Source organism: Marmota flaviventris, chromosome 10 (genome assembly GCF_047511675.1).
Source record: "Marmota flaviventris isolate mMarFla1 chromosome 10, mMarFla1.hap1, whole genome shotgun sequence".
Lineage (NCBI taxonomy): Eukaryota > Metazoa > Chordata > Mammalia > Rodentia > Sciuridae > Marmota > Marmota flaviventris.
Genome location: NC_092507.1, coordinates 72015502 through 72033153, shown reverse-complemented (window position 1 = coordinate 72033153; position 17652 = coordinate 72015502). Strand labels below are relative to the sequence as shown.

Below are 17652 nucleotides of genomic sequence, written 5' to 3'. Positions count from 1 at the left end.
TAACCAATTTGCTGTAGGAAGAAGTGAATAACAAGCAAAGCTGACTAAAGTTTCTGGCATGGATGTTGTTTACAATGAGATGAAAGTAACACCAGCAGAGACTTAAGATGTGTTGAATTTCAAGTACATGCAGAAGCATTTTCTGGAATGTTATTTCCCAAAACAAAATTACCTTCCTTACTAATCCTTATTACGATCTCTTTAGAGTAAAATTATGTTCCAACAAGAAATAATATATTATCCTTCCAGAGTGTATAATTTATGGAGAAGTAAACCACCTTCTTTTACTTTCAGAGATTCAATATTAGATTTTGTAGAACAAAAGTCTCATCATTATAAATATTAAATTTATTAAATAATAAATGTAAATAATAAAAGCAATTATTAAGTCATTGTTTCTTAAGCATAATCCAATTTATGAAACATTCAAAAATAACTTTTTTATTTTTATCCAGAAACCTACATCAAAGATTTTTCTATAAAGTCAAGATAGTGCTTTAAATTTGGTAAAGACCTTAGAAAGTTACTAAACTTATATTTTCCCATCTGAAAATTGGGATTGAAATGGGAATGATACTGCATTGTTTTGAACATTAACTTGAGTTATACAGTCAGCTACTTAGCATAGTGCCTGACACACAACAAAGTAAATATGTATTATTAAAGTATTTTGAGTTGCAGTTAGAGAACCATTTATTGAAATGACTCAACGAATACAAGAGGTTGTTGTTTTGATGTGTTTTTTAAATCCCGGAGATTACTTATTGAAAGAAAAATATATATTTTTAAAATAAAAAGTTCCACATGACTGACAGGTAAATACATCATGCATCATTTTTTAATAGCAACTTCTTTCAACCAAAAAATTTCTTATACTTCTGGAATGCATTCTAAGTTCAATATTAGCTATATCCCCAACAGGCCAGTCACCACTGACCATAAGGGAGCAGGTACTTGGTCATGTAAGTTGTACCTTTTTTTTTTTAGCATAGATTGTATATTGCAAGAATATGAAATTTCAGTAGTTCAAGATGTCATCAACTGTTATTACTGAACAATTGACTTCCAAAATAGATGTATTTTCAGCCTTTCCCCTAAGTACCAAATACTGGTATCCAGCTATCTTCACTTACATATTTCATTAAGTCTTAAGTTCAGTATATCTCATTGTAACATACTATTTCTGCCTAGTATGTATATTGTATTAAATGGTTTGACTATGTTCCTGGCATTTACTAAACAATCAACAAATAATGGTATTTATTATTGTCATGATTTTTCTTCTAGTAAGCCAGAAGCATCTTTGACTTCTTGGCTTCTCTCCTACTACTATTCTATACTTAACTGACCTCCCTACTAGTCTTTTATGTGTCCTCTCCTCATTGTTTCTAGTAGACTATTGTTTACTAGTGTCTACAATGAGCCCATTCCCTTCCTCCAAGCTGGACATAATTTCCTTATGCTTTGCACCTCAAAAGATGTTTTATACTTCCCATAGGTTCCTACAATCCTGTCACATATTTACCATAATAAAACTTAACACATGTGATGGTAAACTCCCTTTTGAAGACAAGTGACTGCCTTAGACACCTTCATCTTTGTTTCCTACTCTGCTGTCAGTGACCTTCCCATAGTACCTTTAAATCTTAATTCTTTAATAAGTAGTATACTAATTCATTTAAATGTGTATTCCATGCTGTATACTAGGTTTTGATGCCATTTTAATATTCTAAAGCAAGATGTAGACAACTTTATGTAAATAGCCACATAGTGAATATTTTTGGCTTTGTTGACCATATGGTCACAGTTAGTCAACTCTGCCATCATAGTGCATAAGCAACTATGGATTATGTAAATGAATGGGCATAACTGTTCCAGTAAAACAGTACAGATGAAAACAGTGGGTCTGGGTTTAACCTGCTAACCATAGTGTGTCGATATTTCCTCTAAAGGATTTTATAATTGATCATTTGTGGTTTTTTTAAATCATTTAACCAGTTGAAGGCTTCATTTCTCAGAACACAAAATGAGAGAGAGAGATTTTAACAAGGACCCAGTATAATTAACAAGTTACTTTGAACTTTGAAAAAAAAAAAATAATACTTTCTCAGAGGGCAAGCTTTTTTTTTTTTTTGCAAGCTTTTTGATATATGAACTTGACCTAAAGTATCAGTGGACTAAGGTTAATCAACTCTTCGCTGGGCACAGTGGCACACATGTGTAATCACAGTGCCTCGGGAGGCTAAGGCAGGAGGATTGCAAGTTCAAAGCCAGCCTCAGTAGTTGAGCAAGACCCTGTCCCAAAATAAAAATAAAAAAGGATAGGGATGTGGCTCAATAGTTAAGCATCATTGGGTTCAATCCCTAGTACAAAAAAAAAAAAAAGAAAAAAAGATTAACCAAACCTGTATTATTCATTTATTCAGTTAATATTCATCGAGCCCCTTCTGTGTGCCAGCACTGTTCCAAGTTTAGAGGTAATAGATATCTAAAAGACTAGCCTTCATGGAGCTCTCACAGTCTAGGAGGGGAAATGAGTATGTGGTAAAGCTTGCAATAGATATGTATTTAAAATATAACACATAAACGTTTCCTGTTACGGTTTGGATCTGGAATGTCCCCCAGAAGAAGCTCATGTGTTAGAAGCTTAGTCCCTGATGTAGCAATGTCCAGAAGTGGGGCTTTTGGTAAATGATTGGATCTGGAGGGCTGTGACTTCTTCTGTGGATATCCATTGATAGCTAAGTGGACTCCTGGAAGGTAGTTCAAACTATAGGCTAATGGGGCATAGTTGGAAGAAGAAGGTCACTGGGGCCATGTTTTGGGGACTATATCTTATCCCTGGCCCCTTCCTCGAATGCTCTCTCTCTCTGCTTTCCTATTGCCACGAGCTGACAGCTTTCCTCCTCCATGCCCTTCCCCCATGATGTTTTGCCTCATCACAGGCCCAGAGCAATAGAGCCAGCTGACCATGGACCTAAACTTCTAAAACCGTGAGCCAAAATAAACTTTTCCTTTTTTGTGTCAGTTATTTTTTGGTCACAGTAAGGAAAAACTGACTAGCACAGTGCCCAGTGGAGGTTATGAGTATCTCTGCAATGGACACCCAGAATTATTTTTTGATGGAAGCACAAACCAGTTACACCCTAAGTTAAGGGTGTATGCTTTAAAACCCAGCCACAGTTAAAGAATTATCTAGGCTTTGATTTCATGAATATTACAGAAACCATCACTTTTTAAAAGGTTATTACCCTGTTGTAGTTGTACATATTTTATTAGTTGTTTCCTATTATGCTAGTTTTGTTAATAATTTTGGAACATTTTTTTGTTTGAAAAGCAACCAGAAAAGGTACAAGCTGTTTCTTTTGGATGATTTTATTTCCATGCTTAGAGGGTGTTTTTTAAAATAAAAAAAACTTAGGTTACTTTACTTTCTTTGGAACATTATGGGTCTTTAATATGATTTAAATCATATTCTGTGAAGTTAAGAGGTAAGATACTTTTTCCTATTCCCTTAAAGAGAAATTGATTTGGCCTACTTAAAAGTCTCAGGTGAGGCTCAAACTGAATTCTCTTTGGTTTTCACTAATACCCACTCACTGTCATAGGGTGCAGCTAAGCTCTTAACTCATCTTACTTGCTCAGAATCTAAGTGGATTCTGGATTCTGCCTGCCAGCACACCAGCTCTCAACCCTATTTGATTTTAAGAGCCAGATTTCTTGCCTACCTCACCACGTAGTCCTGCCATATCCCTCCTTGGTTTTCACTTAACCCATGCTCTTATCAGCCAGTTTTTTTCCTGTGCAATAGACATTTCTCTAGTCTAACATATATTCTCTTCTCGCAACAGTTCTTCTCATATATCATTGTCCATCATAATTATCTAGGATATTTCTTGAAAAAGTATGCTTCCAGCCCATCCACAGAGGTTCTGGCTTAATAAATCTTTTATAGAACCCTAAAACCTACATTTTTTTACCATCTGTGGGGACACAAGTAAGTTATCCTTTGGAGTACACTTTGAAAAACAATGGCCAGGTGGTAAACTTCTCAAGCTTTTGGATCCCATAGAATATTTAATGTTTTCTATGTAAGTATATAGATGTTTATTCAGTTGAGTTGTTGAAGTTGTATAAAGAAATATGTCACTTAATATTAGAATGGATTTTTTCAACCACATTTTTACATCCTTAAAGATATTAGTCTCATGGGCTGGGGGTGTCACTCAGTGGTAGAGCGCTTGCCTCAAATGTGTGAAGCACTGGTTTTGATCCTCAGCACCACAAAAACAAATAAATAAATAAAAAATAAAGGTATTGTATCCATTTACAAGTAAAATTGAAAAATATATATTTTTTAAAGATATTAGTCTCTACCCTTTCTCTAATTGAACTAGAATGGAAAATTAGATGTTCTTGCTCCCAGCTTATAGAGAATAATTGAAAAATGTATGTTGAAGATATTCTAAATAGGAAATTTATAATATATATGTTAAAAGTTAAGATTTAAAAAACTGCCATTAGAAAATTGATAGAGTATTTTTAAAGTTAAAATTATTTTGATAGTGAGGGGGCAAAATTAAATATACTAGAGAATACTGAAGAAATTCCAGAATTTCTGAGAGCAGTATTAATACTTTCAAATATCTTTTCATACATATGTAGTCATTTCTGTCTTTTAGGTATGTCTCTTAAAAATAACTATGGTAAAGGAAGGGTTAGTAAAGAACAAGGGCTTGCTTTCTAGATGGAATTCAGCTTTCTCTTGTTTTCCTATTGTAATTTGATTCTGTTAATGGGTTTATAAATGAGAGGAAATACTTAATCTAAAAAATCAATAGAAACTAGTAGAAAATGCTATCATTAGTACCTGTTCATTGTCTTAAGACTTCCTGCTGGGCATAGTGGTACACACCTATAATTCCAACAACTCAAGAGTCTGAAGTAGGAGGATTTCAAGTTCCAGGCCAGCCTCAGCAATTTAGCAAGGCCCTAAGCAACTTAGCAAGACCCTGACTCAAAATAAAAGGGCAGGGGATATGGTTTAGTGGTTGAGCGCCCTTGGTTCAACTGTGGTACCAAGAAAAAAGATGACTTCCCATAAAGTTTTACTTTAAATGTTTTTAATGTTTGTGTTGTTTTGGTCAATTTTATACTGATAATAACCTCAAGTTATTCAGTCCAGAAGAAATCTTAACATTGAAGCCTTAAAGTTATAAATAATAAAATTAAAATTTTAGATATACATTTTTGTTATAGAGAAATATAATTATGTAACCAGTAAAGACTTTCAAACATAAACATTATTTAGAATAGAATCCTGTGGAAGAATTGGAGTGGATATATGAGTTCAAGGGAAAAAGAAACTAATCAAGATTTCTGTTAGAGAAGAGAGCTTGTCTGTAGTATTTTAAAATGGATCTTATTGATATCAATTTGCAAAGTTTTAGATTCTAATGAATTTACTTAAAAATTGTTTAAGTTTCCTTTTATGTCATCAAAACTTACAATACATCATAAATTATTCTTTTTTTCTTATATTTTTATTTATTCTTTTTAGTTATACATAATAGTTAGAATTTATTTTGATGTATCATACATACAACTATAACTTCCCATTCTTGTGATTGTACATGATGTGGAGTTACATTGAACATATGAACACAGGAAAGTTATGTCCGATTCATTCTACTATCTTTCCCAGTTCCATTTTCCTCCATTCCTCCCTCCCCGCATTATGAGTCAGTATCCACATATCAGGGAGAACATTCGGCCTTTGATTTTTGGAAATTGGCTCATTTCACTTAGTATGATAGTCTCTAGTTCCATCCATTTACCAACAAATACCATCATTTTATTCTTCTTTATGGCTTATATTCCCTTGTGTATATGTGCCACATTTTCTTTATCCATTCATCTATTGAAGGGCACCTAGATTGGTTCCATGGCTTAGCTATTGTGAATTGAACTGCTATGATCACTGATGAGGCCACGTCACTATAATATACTGATTTTAAGTCCTTTGGGTGTATGCCAAGGAGTGGGATAACTAGGTCAAATGGTGGTTCCATTCCAAGTTTTCTGAGGAATCTCCGTACTGCCTTCCAGAGTGGCTGCTCCAATTTGCAATCCCACCAGCAATGTATTAGTGTACCTTTTTCCCCACATCCTCACCAACATTTATTGTTACTTTTATTCTTTTTTTTTTTTTTTTTTTTGTAGTTGTGGTTGGACACAATATCTTTTTTTATATGTGGTGCTGAGTATCAAACCCAGGGCCCTGCACATGCTAGGCGAGTACTCTACCACTGAGCCACAACCCTAGCCCTACTTGTATTCTAGATAATTGACATTCTGACTGGATTGAGAGGAAATCTCAGTATAGTTTTGATTTGCATTTCTGTAATTACTAGTGATGTTGAACATTTTCTCATATATTTGTTGACCATTCGTATTTCTTCTTCTGAAGTGTCTGTTCAGTTCCTTTGCCCGTTCATTAAGTATGTTATTTGGTTGTGGGTTTTTTTTTTTTTGTGTGTGTGTGTGTTAAGTTTTTTGAGTTATTTATATATCCTGGAGATTAATGCTAATCTGAAGTGCAGGTGGCAAAGATTTTCTCCCATTCTATAGGCTCTCTTCACATTCTTGATTGTTTCCTTTGCTGTAAAGACACATTTTAGTTCAATACCATCCCATCTATTGATTCTTTATTTTAGTTCTTATGCTTTAGGACTTTTGTTGAGGAAGTCGTTCCTAAGCTGAACATGATGGAGATTTGGGCCTATTTTTTCTTCTAGCAGGTGCAGTGTCACTGGTTTAATGCCTAGATCCTTGATCAACTTTGAGTTGAATTTTGAGCAGGGTAAGAAATAGAGCTCTAATTTCATTTTATTACATATGGATTACCAATTTTCCCAGCACCATTTGTTGAATAAGTACTTTTCTCCAGTGTATGTTTCTGATGCCTTTGTCTGGTATAAAGTAACTGTATTTGTGTGGGTTTGCTCTGTGTCTTCTAATCTGTACCTTAGTCTTCATATCTGTTTTGGTGCCAATACCATACCATATTTGTTACCATAGCTCTGTAGTATAATTTAAGGGCTGGTATCCTGATGCTTCCCGTTTCACTTTTCTTGCTAAGGATTGCTTTGGCTATTCTGGGTCTCTTATTTTTCCAAATGAATTTCATGGCTGCTTTTTCTATTTCTATTAAGAATGTCATTGAGATTTTAGTAGGAATTACATTAAATCTGTATAGTGCTTTTGGCAGTATAGCCCTTTGACAATATTAATTCTGCCTAAGAACAAGGGAAATCTTTCCATCTTCTAAGGTCATCTTCAGTTTCTTCTTTAGTGTTCTGTGGTTTATATTGCAGAGGTCTTTTACCTCTTGTTAGGTTGATTCCCAAATATTTTCTTTTCTTTGAGGCTATTGTGAATGGGGTAGTTTTCCTAATTTCCCTTTCAGGTGATTCATCACTAATGTATAGGAATAGACTTATGAATGTTAATTTTATACCCTGCTACTTTGCTGAATTCATTTATGAGTTCTACAAGTTTTCTGGTGGAGTTTTTGGGTTCTTCAAATATAGAATCATGTCATCAGCTAATAGGGATACTTTGAGTTCTTCTTTTTCTATTTGTATCCCTTTAATTTCTTTCTTCTAATTGTTCTGTCTAGAGTTTCCACACACACACACACACAAAAAAAAAAAAAAAAAAAATTGCTGTGAGAATAAGTTAAAATCTGGGTTAAATCTAGAAGCTTTTTGATGTCCTTATGGAATATGGAGTATGGCAACCCTACATTGGGTGCCTAACTATTTATTGAGGTGCTATTATGTACTTTTTATATACATTGTAGTTGTGTTTATGTATGCATTAAAACATATAATTTCATGGAGAGCCCTGCCTACTGCCACACAACCATTGAATGGTGGGACATAGATCTAAATCTAGGCCTACCTGCCTGTCTGCAAAGCTTTATAGCATGTTCTTTGCAAGATAGCACATGCCTCTCGGTGCTATAAATGGCCATGAAGCATGTTCTTAGATTATATGAAACCTAAGCACAGTTCTTTGTTACGTAATTTGGGATTGGTGATTACTTCAAATTAGTAATGGTTGGGATAAGTATATTCTTAGAATAGTATTAAACTTTGACCACATTTTGGATCTAGATTGTAGAACAAAGGAAACAAGGTATCATTTAAGGATTGAAAAATGTTAGGATAAACCTAAAGTATATCCACACACATAAAGGAAATATGTAGAATGATATACTAAACATTTTTATCATGTCAGAGATGACACGCTTCCAGGGATAGAATTGGCTTTACACGTGGCATTCTTCTTAAAGTGGTTTTATGAGAAGAATTGTAAAATTATCTCTAAGGAAGCTGAAGTACAGCTAGCTGGCACAGCTGGTTGAGTGTTTACAAAACAGATTCAAACACAGCTTTTAAAATCTCAGTGACTTTGAACTTGAAAGCTTTAGTTTGAAAGACTGTACTTCAGGGCTGGGGAATATAGCTTAGTTGGTAGAGTGCTTGCCTCGCAAGCACAAGGCCCTGGGTTCAATCCCCAGCACCAAAAAAAAAAAAAAGACAAAGGAAGAAAGGGAGAAAGAAAGAGAGAAAGAGTGTACTTCAGAGTAGATCCAAAGTAACCTAGTGATCAAATTCTCAGCAGATTACAAGTCTACAATTTCCATATCAATGATCTTATTTTAAGTATATACTATTTTGATCATTTTTAAGAGAATTGTAAAATATTGCACAAAAATGAGAGTTTTTTAACTTGGAAAATAACTCTTAGTGCTCATCTACTAAATTTATCTGTTGTAATTAAATTATAGAATATTTTATGGCCAACTTTGTATTTTCTTAGAGGAAATGGTGACAGTAGTTGAAATATCTAGGTGATTCAGATATTTCATTTTAGCCAAACAGCTTCAATCTACTCTCTAATTAAACCTCTCATTCATTGTAACTTATTATAAGCATCAGAATTGTCTCAATTTGATGTTTATTAACCATATTAACTCTCTGCTTAGTAACTATAGACCTAAGGTATTCTTGTCTCAACCTTAAAAAATACTTTCTTCCTGGAAAGTCTTTGTCCTTTCAGCTCTAGTAAATAATATAGTTCACTGCGGTATTCCCAGTGCTAAGAACAGTATTGGAACTTGGTAGACTCAGTAAATACATGTTACACGTGTATTTGAAATGTGAAACGTGCAAACAGTTGAATGTAGGAATTCACAGATCTGCTTTCTAGTCCCAAATCTCTATTTCCTTGCGTTACCCTGAGCTGGATACTTCTTGGGAACTCAGTATATTAACTATGAAGATTTAAAAAGATTGGATAAAGTCCCTGCCAACTCTAAGGTAGTATCATTTTAAGATGTAGTTAACTCATGAACTATTTAGCCAATCCTTAAGTGAAAGTTTCTCTTAGGCATCTTATCAGATTTTGCAAAGTGACACATCCTAATAAAGATGTAGGAGCCTGTACTGATAAAACTCTTGCATTCAGTTCAGCCCAGGGAGAATTTGTTTTGTTAACAAGAGTAAGACTATTTAAAATAGCCTATATTAATAAGAACAAAATGCAAAAAGAAGAAAGGATTTGAATAACTAATTAATAATACTGTACTGTATACTTGGAATTTGCGAAGAGGATACATCTTAAGTATTTTCACCATCAAGAAAAAGAAATTGCTTCAGGTGTAGTGCTACATGCCAGTAATCCTGACTTCTCCGGAGGATGAGGCAGGAGGGCCGAAAGTTCAAGGCCAACCTAGACAACTTAGTGAGACTCTTGTCTCAATTACAATTCCTATTTGACAGTTATACTTCAATAAAGCTAGGAATAAAAGAAGAAAAAGAACCAACTAAGGAGAGGAGGGGAAAGCTAGAGTTATCCAGTACCTACATACAGAAAGCACCACCGCCTGAAAGAACATTTGGAGGTAGATACAGAATAAGAGGGGATGTCTACTAAGTATTTAGCTTTAGATTCCTATTCTGACATTTATCCCAGTGAAGTATTTGCTTTGTTTTTCTGGTATCCCATATCACTGTGAGATTTATTTCTGTGAACTGTTATCTAGCAGAACACCTATATAAGGTAGACACTAATAAATATTTGAGGAATCAGTTGAAGAATAAATGCCTGCCAGTGTGTTTGTTTTAATATGCATTGATTGGAATAAAGTGTATAGTATGTCTTTATAAGATAGGAATCTTAGGCTCCAAGAAATTGACTTACACACACACACACACACACAAAAACAAGTTACAAGGCCAGGATTCGAATTTAGGTCTGTTTGTCTGCAAAGTTCATGCCTCTTCTACTAGTCTCATCATAGATCATAAACATAATTTCTGATAAGTATGTTATTTCCCTGCTTAGAGATGCTAAATTACTTTTGGAGTATAAAATCGTATTACTGGTACTAGTTTAGAAAGTTACATTTTAGAAACAGTTTCACTTATATTTAATCTTTCTAAAAAAATTTTTCCTACTGAAGAAGAAAAGTTAAATCCCCTTTAACTTACCAGTGGCATTAAGTAAAGACTCCCAAGAAATAATATCTATACAAATAAATCTTAGAAGCCTCTCATTAAAGCATGTTTTTAAATATTAGTACACCATATCCATAGTTTTCATAATCTACTAGTGCAGATCTGAACTATTGAGCTTTATAAATTGAGGTATGTGTTTGTACTGCACAACTCATGACTTATGTTCCTTGTTTAGTGTGTATAATCCTTACTGACATGGGTACGTAAAAATCCCAAAACAAAGTACACAGGTATATTTATTTAATTCATTTACTACGTTTTTTAAATATGAAAACTAATAGATTGAGTAAATTAAAAAAAAAAAACTTTGTTGAGAGCTGTTTCTAATGTGTCTTGGCTGTTACAGCTTGCAAAGATTGTCACATTTTAAATGTGGTGACCTCCTGTACTTAGTTTTGTTTTATGTTTTAATTTAACTTTTTCCATTTTTCTTTCTTTAGTCTGAGTCTTCATCAACAAATCTAGTTTTTTTTCCTTTTCATTTGGATTTTGAAAATCAGTTTATTCACTTAATTCATTCTCTTTCTACTCAATTAAAGTATAGTACTTTTGTACTAGAATATGGGTTAAGTGTGAATCTCCAATATTTAATTTATAATTGATTCAGAAACTTTATAGTGAATTCCATTGTACCAGAATGAGCCATTCTTTAAAAAATATTTAGCCATCAGATAACAATGAACTGGTTTATGCTCTATTAAGATTTTTTTTAACCTGTGTCTCAACTTTGTACTTTGAGAATCAGGTAGTTATACTTTTAACCCAGAAACCTAAATTGATGAATAAATACTACTATACTAGAATATGGGTTAAATGCTACTTTTTGTAGATAAGAATCAAAAAATGTGAATTTTAGAGTTCGAGAAATCTTGGAGATCACCTCATCCAGTGATTTTATTTTGTGGTGGGAAAGTGCCGTGGACTCAAGGCTATTAGATTGTTAAATCTGGAAAAATTCAAACTTGGTTTTAATAGTTTTTAGGAAGTAGAAGGTGTGGTGATCCAAAGATCATCATTGATCAAATGGGAAATAAAGTGGTTTGTGAATCCTGCTCCACAGTCTTTTTGAGTTGTGAAAAGGTACTCTCATTTGCTAATAAAATGCAAAGAAAGAAGTTCAAGAACTTAGCCCGTTTCTTTGAAAGTTAGTAAGAGAGAGCCAAGATTAAAAGCACACCCTTGGGTATCAGGATTTTATTTATATAATGTCAGTCACTGTAACACCTGTTGAGCCTTGGAGCCATGCTGCCCTCATAATGCCCCTGTGAGGCTGCCTGGAACAGGGTCAGCTAGTGAGGCCTTTGTGGGTGAGCAAGTGAAATAACAAGAGGAAATGTCTGAGGGGTCCCTGAGGGTAAGAAAAAATACAAATGTTGGTATCTTAATTCTTCCAAACCTAAGTAGTTTGTCTTGTGGTAGCAGAGTCATTCTACTAATGGAAACACCAGAATTGGTAAAAATTTTGAAAAGATAAAGCTGTCCCCTAGGATTCAGTGACTTAATATCTTGCAAACAAGCTAAAGCTTTGTTTTGAATAGTACAAAGCTGAACTCTTAAAACCTACTTAAAGATGATGGACACCGAAACATTAAAAATACTTTTAGAGGCTTAGATATAAACATAATAATAATATAATGGTTTGAGGGTTATACTGAAAGTTGTAAGTCTACATTTAAAATGCAAAATGCATATAAAGGCAGATGTGTGCTTCAGTGCTTACATAATAAGTGCCATTCTTTGTTACTTTAAAAAAAAAAGTCGAATAACTTTGTCCTGAAAATTTATAAGAATGTATTATTTCAGGTGAATACAAATGAAAAACTGATGTGTTTATGGCTTAAATGAGCTAGAAGTTGTGTTTTATTACTTAGCCCTCACAATATCTCTCTGAGGTGGTACTGTCATTACCTTTCAGGTATGAAAGGTATGAAAACTGGGAATTAGAGGAGTAACTGGTTCAGAATAACAGACCAGTGAATGTTGGAGCCAGGACATTAGCTCATTATTAGACTCCAAACCTAAGCAACCACTAAAAGGTACTGGTTAATTTAACTAAATTCCAAGTACATAAATAATGTTAACTCCCCCCCACCACCACCATTTTTTAAAAGATATTTATTTTTTAGTTGTAGGTGGACACAATATTTTTATATGGTGCTGAGGATCAAACCCAGTGCCTCACACATGCTAGGTGAATACTCTAACTCTGACCTACAATCCCAGTGCCCACTACCACCATTTTGGTTAAGTGCTGGTCATTGAATTTAATTAATTTCATTTTTTTACACAAATGGAGCACAACTTTTTATTTCTCTGGTTGTACATGACATAGAGTCCACACCATTTGTGCAATCATACCCATCCATAGGGGTAAAATGTTCATCTCATTCTACCAACTCCTTCCCCACGCCCCACCCCCCTTCTTCTCTGCTCAATCCAAAGTTCCTCTATTCTTCCCTTGCCCTAAACCCATTATGTATCAGCATCCACTTATCAGAGAAAACATTTGGCCTTTGGTTTTGGGGGATTGGCTTACATTATTTAACATAATATTATAATGTACTTTTAAATATCTGGTAGGTAATAACTGTAGATTAAGAGTAACCACTAATAGTACAAAAATGTAAGAAGTTCAGAATTTCAACTAAAACACTCTTTAATGAACTCCAACTTCTTCAGTTAACAGATCGGAAAGCTGTGGACTAGAAGCTAACATAAACTCAATAGCAATATCGCTATGATTAGAAGTTTGCAACGTTTTAGGATAAACACCAATTAAAATCCAGTGATTCTAATCAAAACTTCTCAACCAGGTTTTCATTGCAATTGAATAAACTATTTTAAAAACAATTCTTTGGGTTGACAAGTCTTTTAAAAATTTTTGTATCCTAATGTGCTTTACAATCTTGGCACATAAAATAGGGACCCAATTTTTTTTAAAGTAAGGAAGCATAATCATTAATTTTTAGGATTGAAAACACATGTAAGTTGCTACATGCTTGTAATTTTTTTATGTATTTGAACATTCCTCTGCTGGGAACATAATTTATATTGTATCAACAATAATAGTAGTTTCTGATTCCCATGTGGCTTTTAAAGAACTCTTTTTGTTGTTTCTTATTGTTTCAGCTTTGGTGATCTAGAGAAACCCATACAGATTTAATACTACAAAAAAAAAAAAATAACACACCTAAAGCATTTAAGTATATGCTGAAAATTATTTACAAAAACCCTGAAATAAGTAGAAAACATTACCTTATTTGAAAATGTCTCTTAATAGAAGCCTCATGATTCAGTTAAAATGTGCAGATTAGTTATTGCACATGTTTATAGGTTGCTGCTTGAAAAGTTCCTGTTTAAGAATTCAAGTCTTGTTTTCTCTCATTTTATATTTTACTTCATAAGTTAATTTTTTCCTCAGGTATCTAATATAACTCATTTTTCTTTTTTGTGTAATTACTGCTAACTTTTAAAAAATGCATATTTCAAAGAGAAATAATGTTTAAAAGATGTGAAGCAATTAATCCTGGAATGCTGGAACCACTTTTAAAGTATTTTAAGCACATCTGTATTACATTACACAGGGAAAAAAAATGATGTATGCATTCTATGGTCTACGGACACGAGGATGGCTGGTGTAGAAAACTTAGGTTATTTTCTATTTTAAGTTTCTTCTCAATATAATATTCTGTGATTCTAAAATTAACATTTAAATTCAAGGGGTAGAGTGATCAGAAAAGAACATATGAAGTTTGGGTTTACAGTTGTTCTTTCACTTGTCACCTACTTCTTAAAAAGACATCAGGTTTTATAGTAGGCTTGGTTTTACATTGTGTTAAGCCTTGTGTTTCTCCCTATTTGAAAACTATTGCCTAGAACAAAGTTGGAACATAGAAAAATCACTGTACTAGGGTTCTGAGTAATGTGCTACATACTCAGCTTTGAGTTAGGGTATAAACAATTTATTAATTAAGAAATACCAACATTCGTGAACAATTTACTCTTAAAATTACAGCAGATTCAAAGTGTATCCTGATGAAAGCCTCACTCTTGAACATTTGTATCCCAGTGTGCTTTCTTGAGGGGGAGGGGAAAGGATGGAGTTACAACTGTCAGGATAAGTTTTTCACATATAAATATCACCTGTCATTGGTAGAGATGGAGAAGAAAGCTGAAGAATTCTGCGCTGTACTGGTGAACATGTTCTCAACTTTTTCTTCTTTGACTTGAAATGATACTCACATGCAAACATATTTGTATATGCCACTGCTGGTGAGCTAGCTTGCATTTTTCTCCCACCCCAAAATGCAAGTAAAAGCTTACTTATAGCAAAAGAGATGCACCTTTATTCATCTTAAATTTATGAAGTAACAATTTGAGGATTTCATACCTTAATGAATATTTGTATCTAATTACCTGTTACACATTTAACAGTTATATCATAATACCATGACTGATACTCTCAGTATTGCTTAAATTTTATGCTTTTGCCTCATTCAGAAACCTAAACCTTCCAGGCACAGCGGTGCATGCCTGTAATCCCAGTGGCTTGGGAAGCTGAGGCAGGAGGATCTCGAGTTCAAAGCCAGCCTCAGCAACAAGTGAGGTGCTGAGCAACTCAGTGAGACCCTGTCTGTAAATAAAATATAAAAAATAGGGCTGAGGATGTGGCTCAGTGGTTGAGTGGCTCTGAGTTCATTCCCTGGTACAAAAAAAAAAAAAGAAATTATCAACCTAAACCTGTTTTTTATTTTTTTTATAGTTGTAGATGGACAGAATGCCTTTATTTTATTTGTTTATTTTTATGTGGTGCTGAAGATTGAACCCAGTGCCTCATGCATGCTAGGCAAGTGCTTTACTGCTGAGCTACAGCCCCAGCCCTAAACCTATTCTTTCAGAATAAAGGAAGACCAAATTTAATTTTATGGCAATATAAATTTTTAGAAACCATTTATAATCATAATTGATTTTTTATAGAAATATTTTGTAGCCAATTATTTTCCACCATATATTAGAAATTATTTATCATAAGGTAGTTTGTTTTACTTTTAAGGCTCAAAATAAATATAATTGTGGAATTTTAATTTTTACCTGGTCATTCTTTTATCCAAGATAAAATTATAATACATTAAACATAAATATCATGTAGAATCTTTATTCCAGCTTGATACGAAAATTAATGACTTAATCTAAAGATTTCCTAATGTTAGAATATTTGATACACATTTGATTTGGTTTTGGAACCTCCATATAATAGCTCTTTTATCTGGTTTTCTTAGAAGGCATTAAACTTATAAATAATGGCTACTCAGTTAATATCATCACCTTTAAAATATTTAATGTAAGAGATTCTCTGATGTTTGTTTTAGTTATTAGTCATTTTGAATGCTAAGGATATATTTGTTTATGTTTTGCTCTTCTAATTACTAAGATATTATGAACTGGATCCTTATAAAAGTCTCCTAGACAATTTGAAGAACAAAGTGATCATTGAATACCCAACGTTATATGTTGTGTTGAAAGGATCTAGTGATGACATGAAAGTTCTTCACCAAGGTAAGTAAATTTATACTTAGTACTTATTGTGACTCTAAGTACTAAATCATGTGACTGCTCTTATTTCTTTACATATTGTTTTTCCAGTATATTTACAGACTTTTAAGAATTTTTTCAGTAGCTACAATTAATAATATAAAGAACCAGGCAAACAACTGCTGCTTCTGTTGTATTTGAAAGCATATCAGTTTTATAATGTCAACTTTAAATGAATGAATCAAATTGAATATCTGGCTATAATAGGGTATTTTTTTTTTTTTTTTGTTTATTGGAGTTTTACATGAAGAAATAAAATAACTCTAGTTAAAACTTTTTCTTAAGACTCCTAAAATGAAGGATTACAAGGTATTTTTAGTATCCTACCTTATAGCAAGGAGCAATGTTGAAAGGAACATGTTTAAAATTTTGGCTGCATTTAGACTAAGGTGGTACCATGTCTTGACCCTTTATTTCTCTTTTTAAGCCCACTGGTTTTATTTTCTTTTAATTATGCACAGAATATTTGGCCATATGGAAAAGTATTATACCTAGAAAAGGTATACCTTTGAGTATATAAAATAACTTATACATAATTATTAACTATTAACTAAAGTTCCACCCATGTCCCACATGGACCATGGAAATGGGGTTCCCCTGGGTGGAATGGGCTGGCTGAGAAATAAAAACTAAGAAATAAAATGCAAAAAAACCCACAGAACACAGTAAGTAGTTTCAAAAGCAGGGGCAGGACAGGCAAGCTGATCAGACTGATCAAGCTTCTAGACAAAATGGAGCCCACGACTGCTTTCTTTATATCAGGAAATGTCAAAGGACTTCCATAGAATGTTCTTCTCCAAAAAAGGTTAAAGGTGGGCTGTACAGTCCCTAGCTGGTTACTATGGCCTATTTCCATAGTACTATGAGGAATCTTCCTAGAAGAGCAGAGGGAAAGGTCACAAGCATTGGGCATTGTATTGCCAAGGTAGAGCCAAGGAAAGTTCCCAGTGCCAGGCCTATCTCTCCCTGGCTTCCATGCCGAGAGACAATTCTCATGTGTTTCTCAGATGGCTTCTTGCACTAAAGTAAATAAATTATCTTTGAGAGTACAAGATTCTAGAGAAAAAGTAAAATTCAGTAATTACTTTTTTTAAAAGGTAAGGGAGATTATTCACCATAACTAAAAACTATTAGGTAACCTTTTCATCTAAAAAAAAATAATGGTATAGGCCAAGTTTAATTATTTTAAAAATAAATAAATAAATAAAACTACAGAGGAGCATGGAATTCTTTCCTTGGGTTGATCTCTGTTTTTTGTTTTGTTTTGTTTTAATAGTATTAATTGACATGTATGGTTCAGGTTGTATTGTTGCACCAGCTGTAATAGGTTGTAAGGTATACTCTGTACATGTGTATGAGCTTTTTTCTTTCTTGGCACAAGTTATTAGAAGAAATATTTTTTTAAGGTGACCAAAATTTTGTCCACACCACAATTTGAAACTAGATTTAAATTTAGCAAACATGAAGTTTT

The 17652-nt window shown here is 33.4% G+C and overlaps 1 protein-coding gene across 2 annotated transcripts in view; it reads left to right on the top strand.

The window, feature by feature from the left end:
- Positions 1-17652, top strand: part of Znhit6 (zinc finger HIT-type containing 6) — a 69405-nt gene that overhangs the window by 41264 nt on the left and 10489 nt on the right. For both annotated transcript variants that reach the window (XM_027935261.2, XM_027935260.2), the window contains one exon: positions 16021-16145. In XM_027935261.2, the coding sequence (XP_027791062.1) occupies positions 16021-16145 (125 nt within the window). The remainder of the gene's footprint in view (positions 1-16020; positions 16146-17652) is intronic.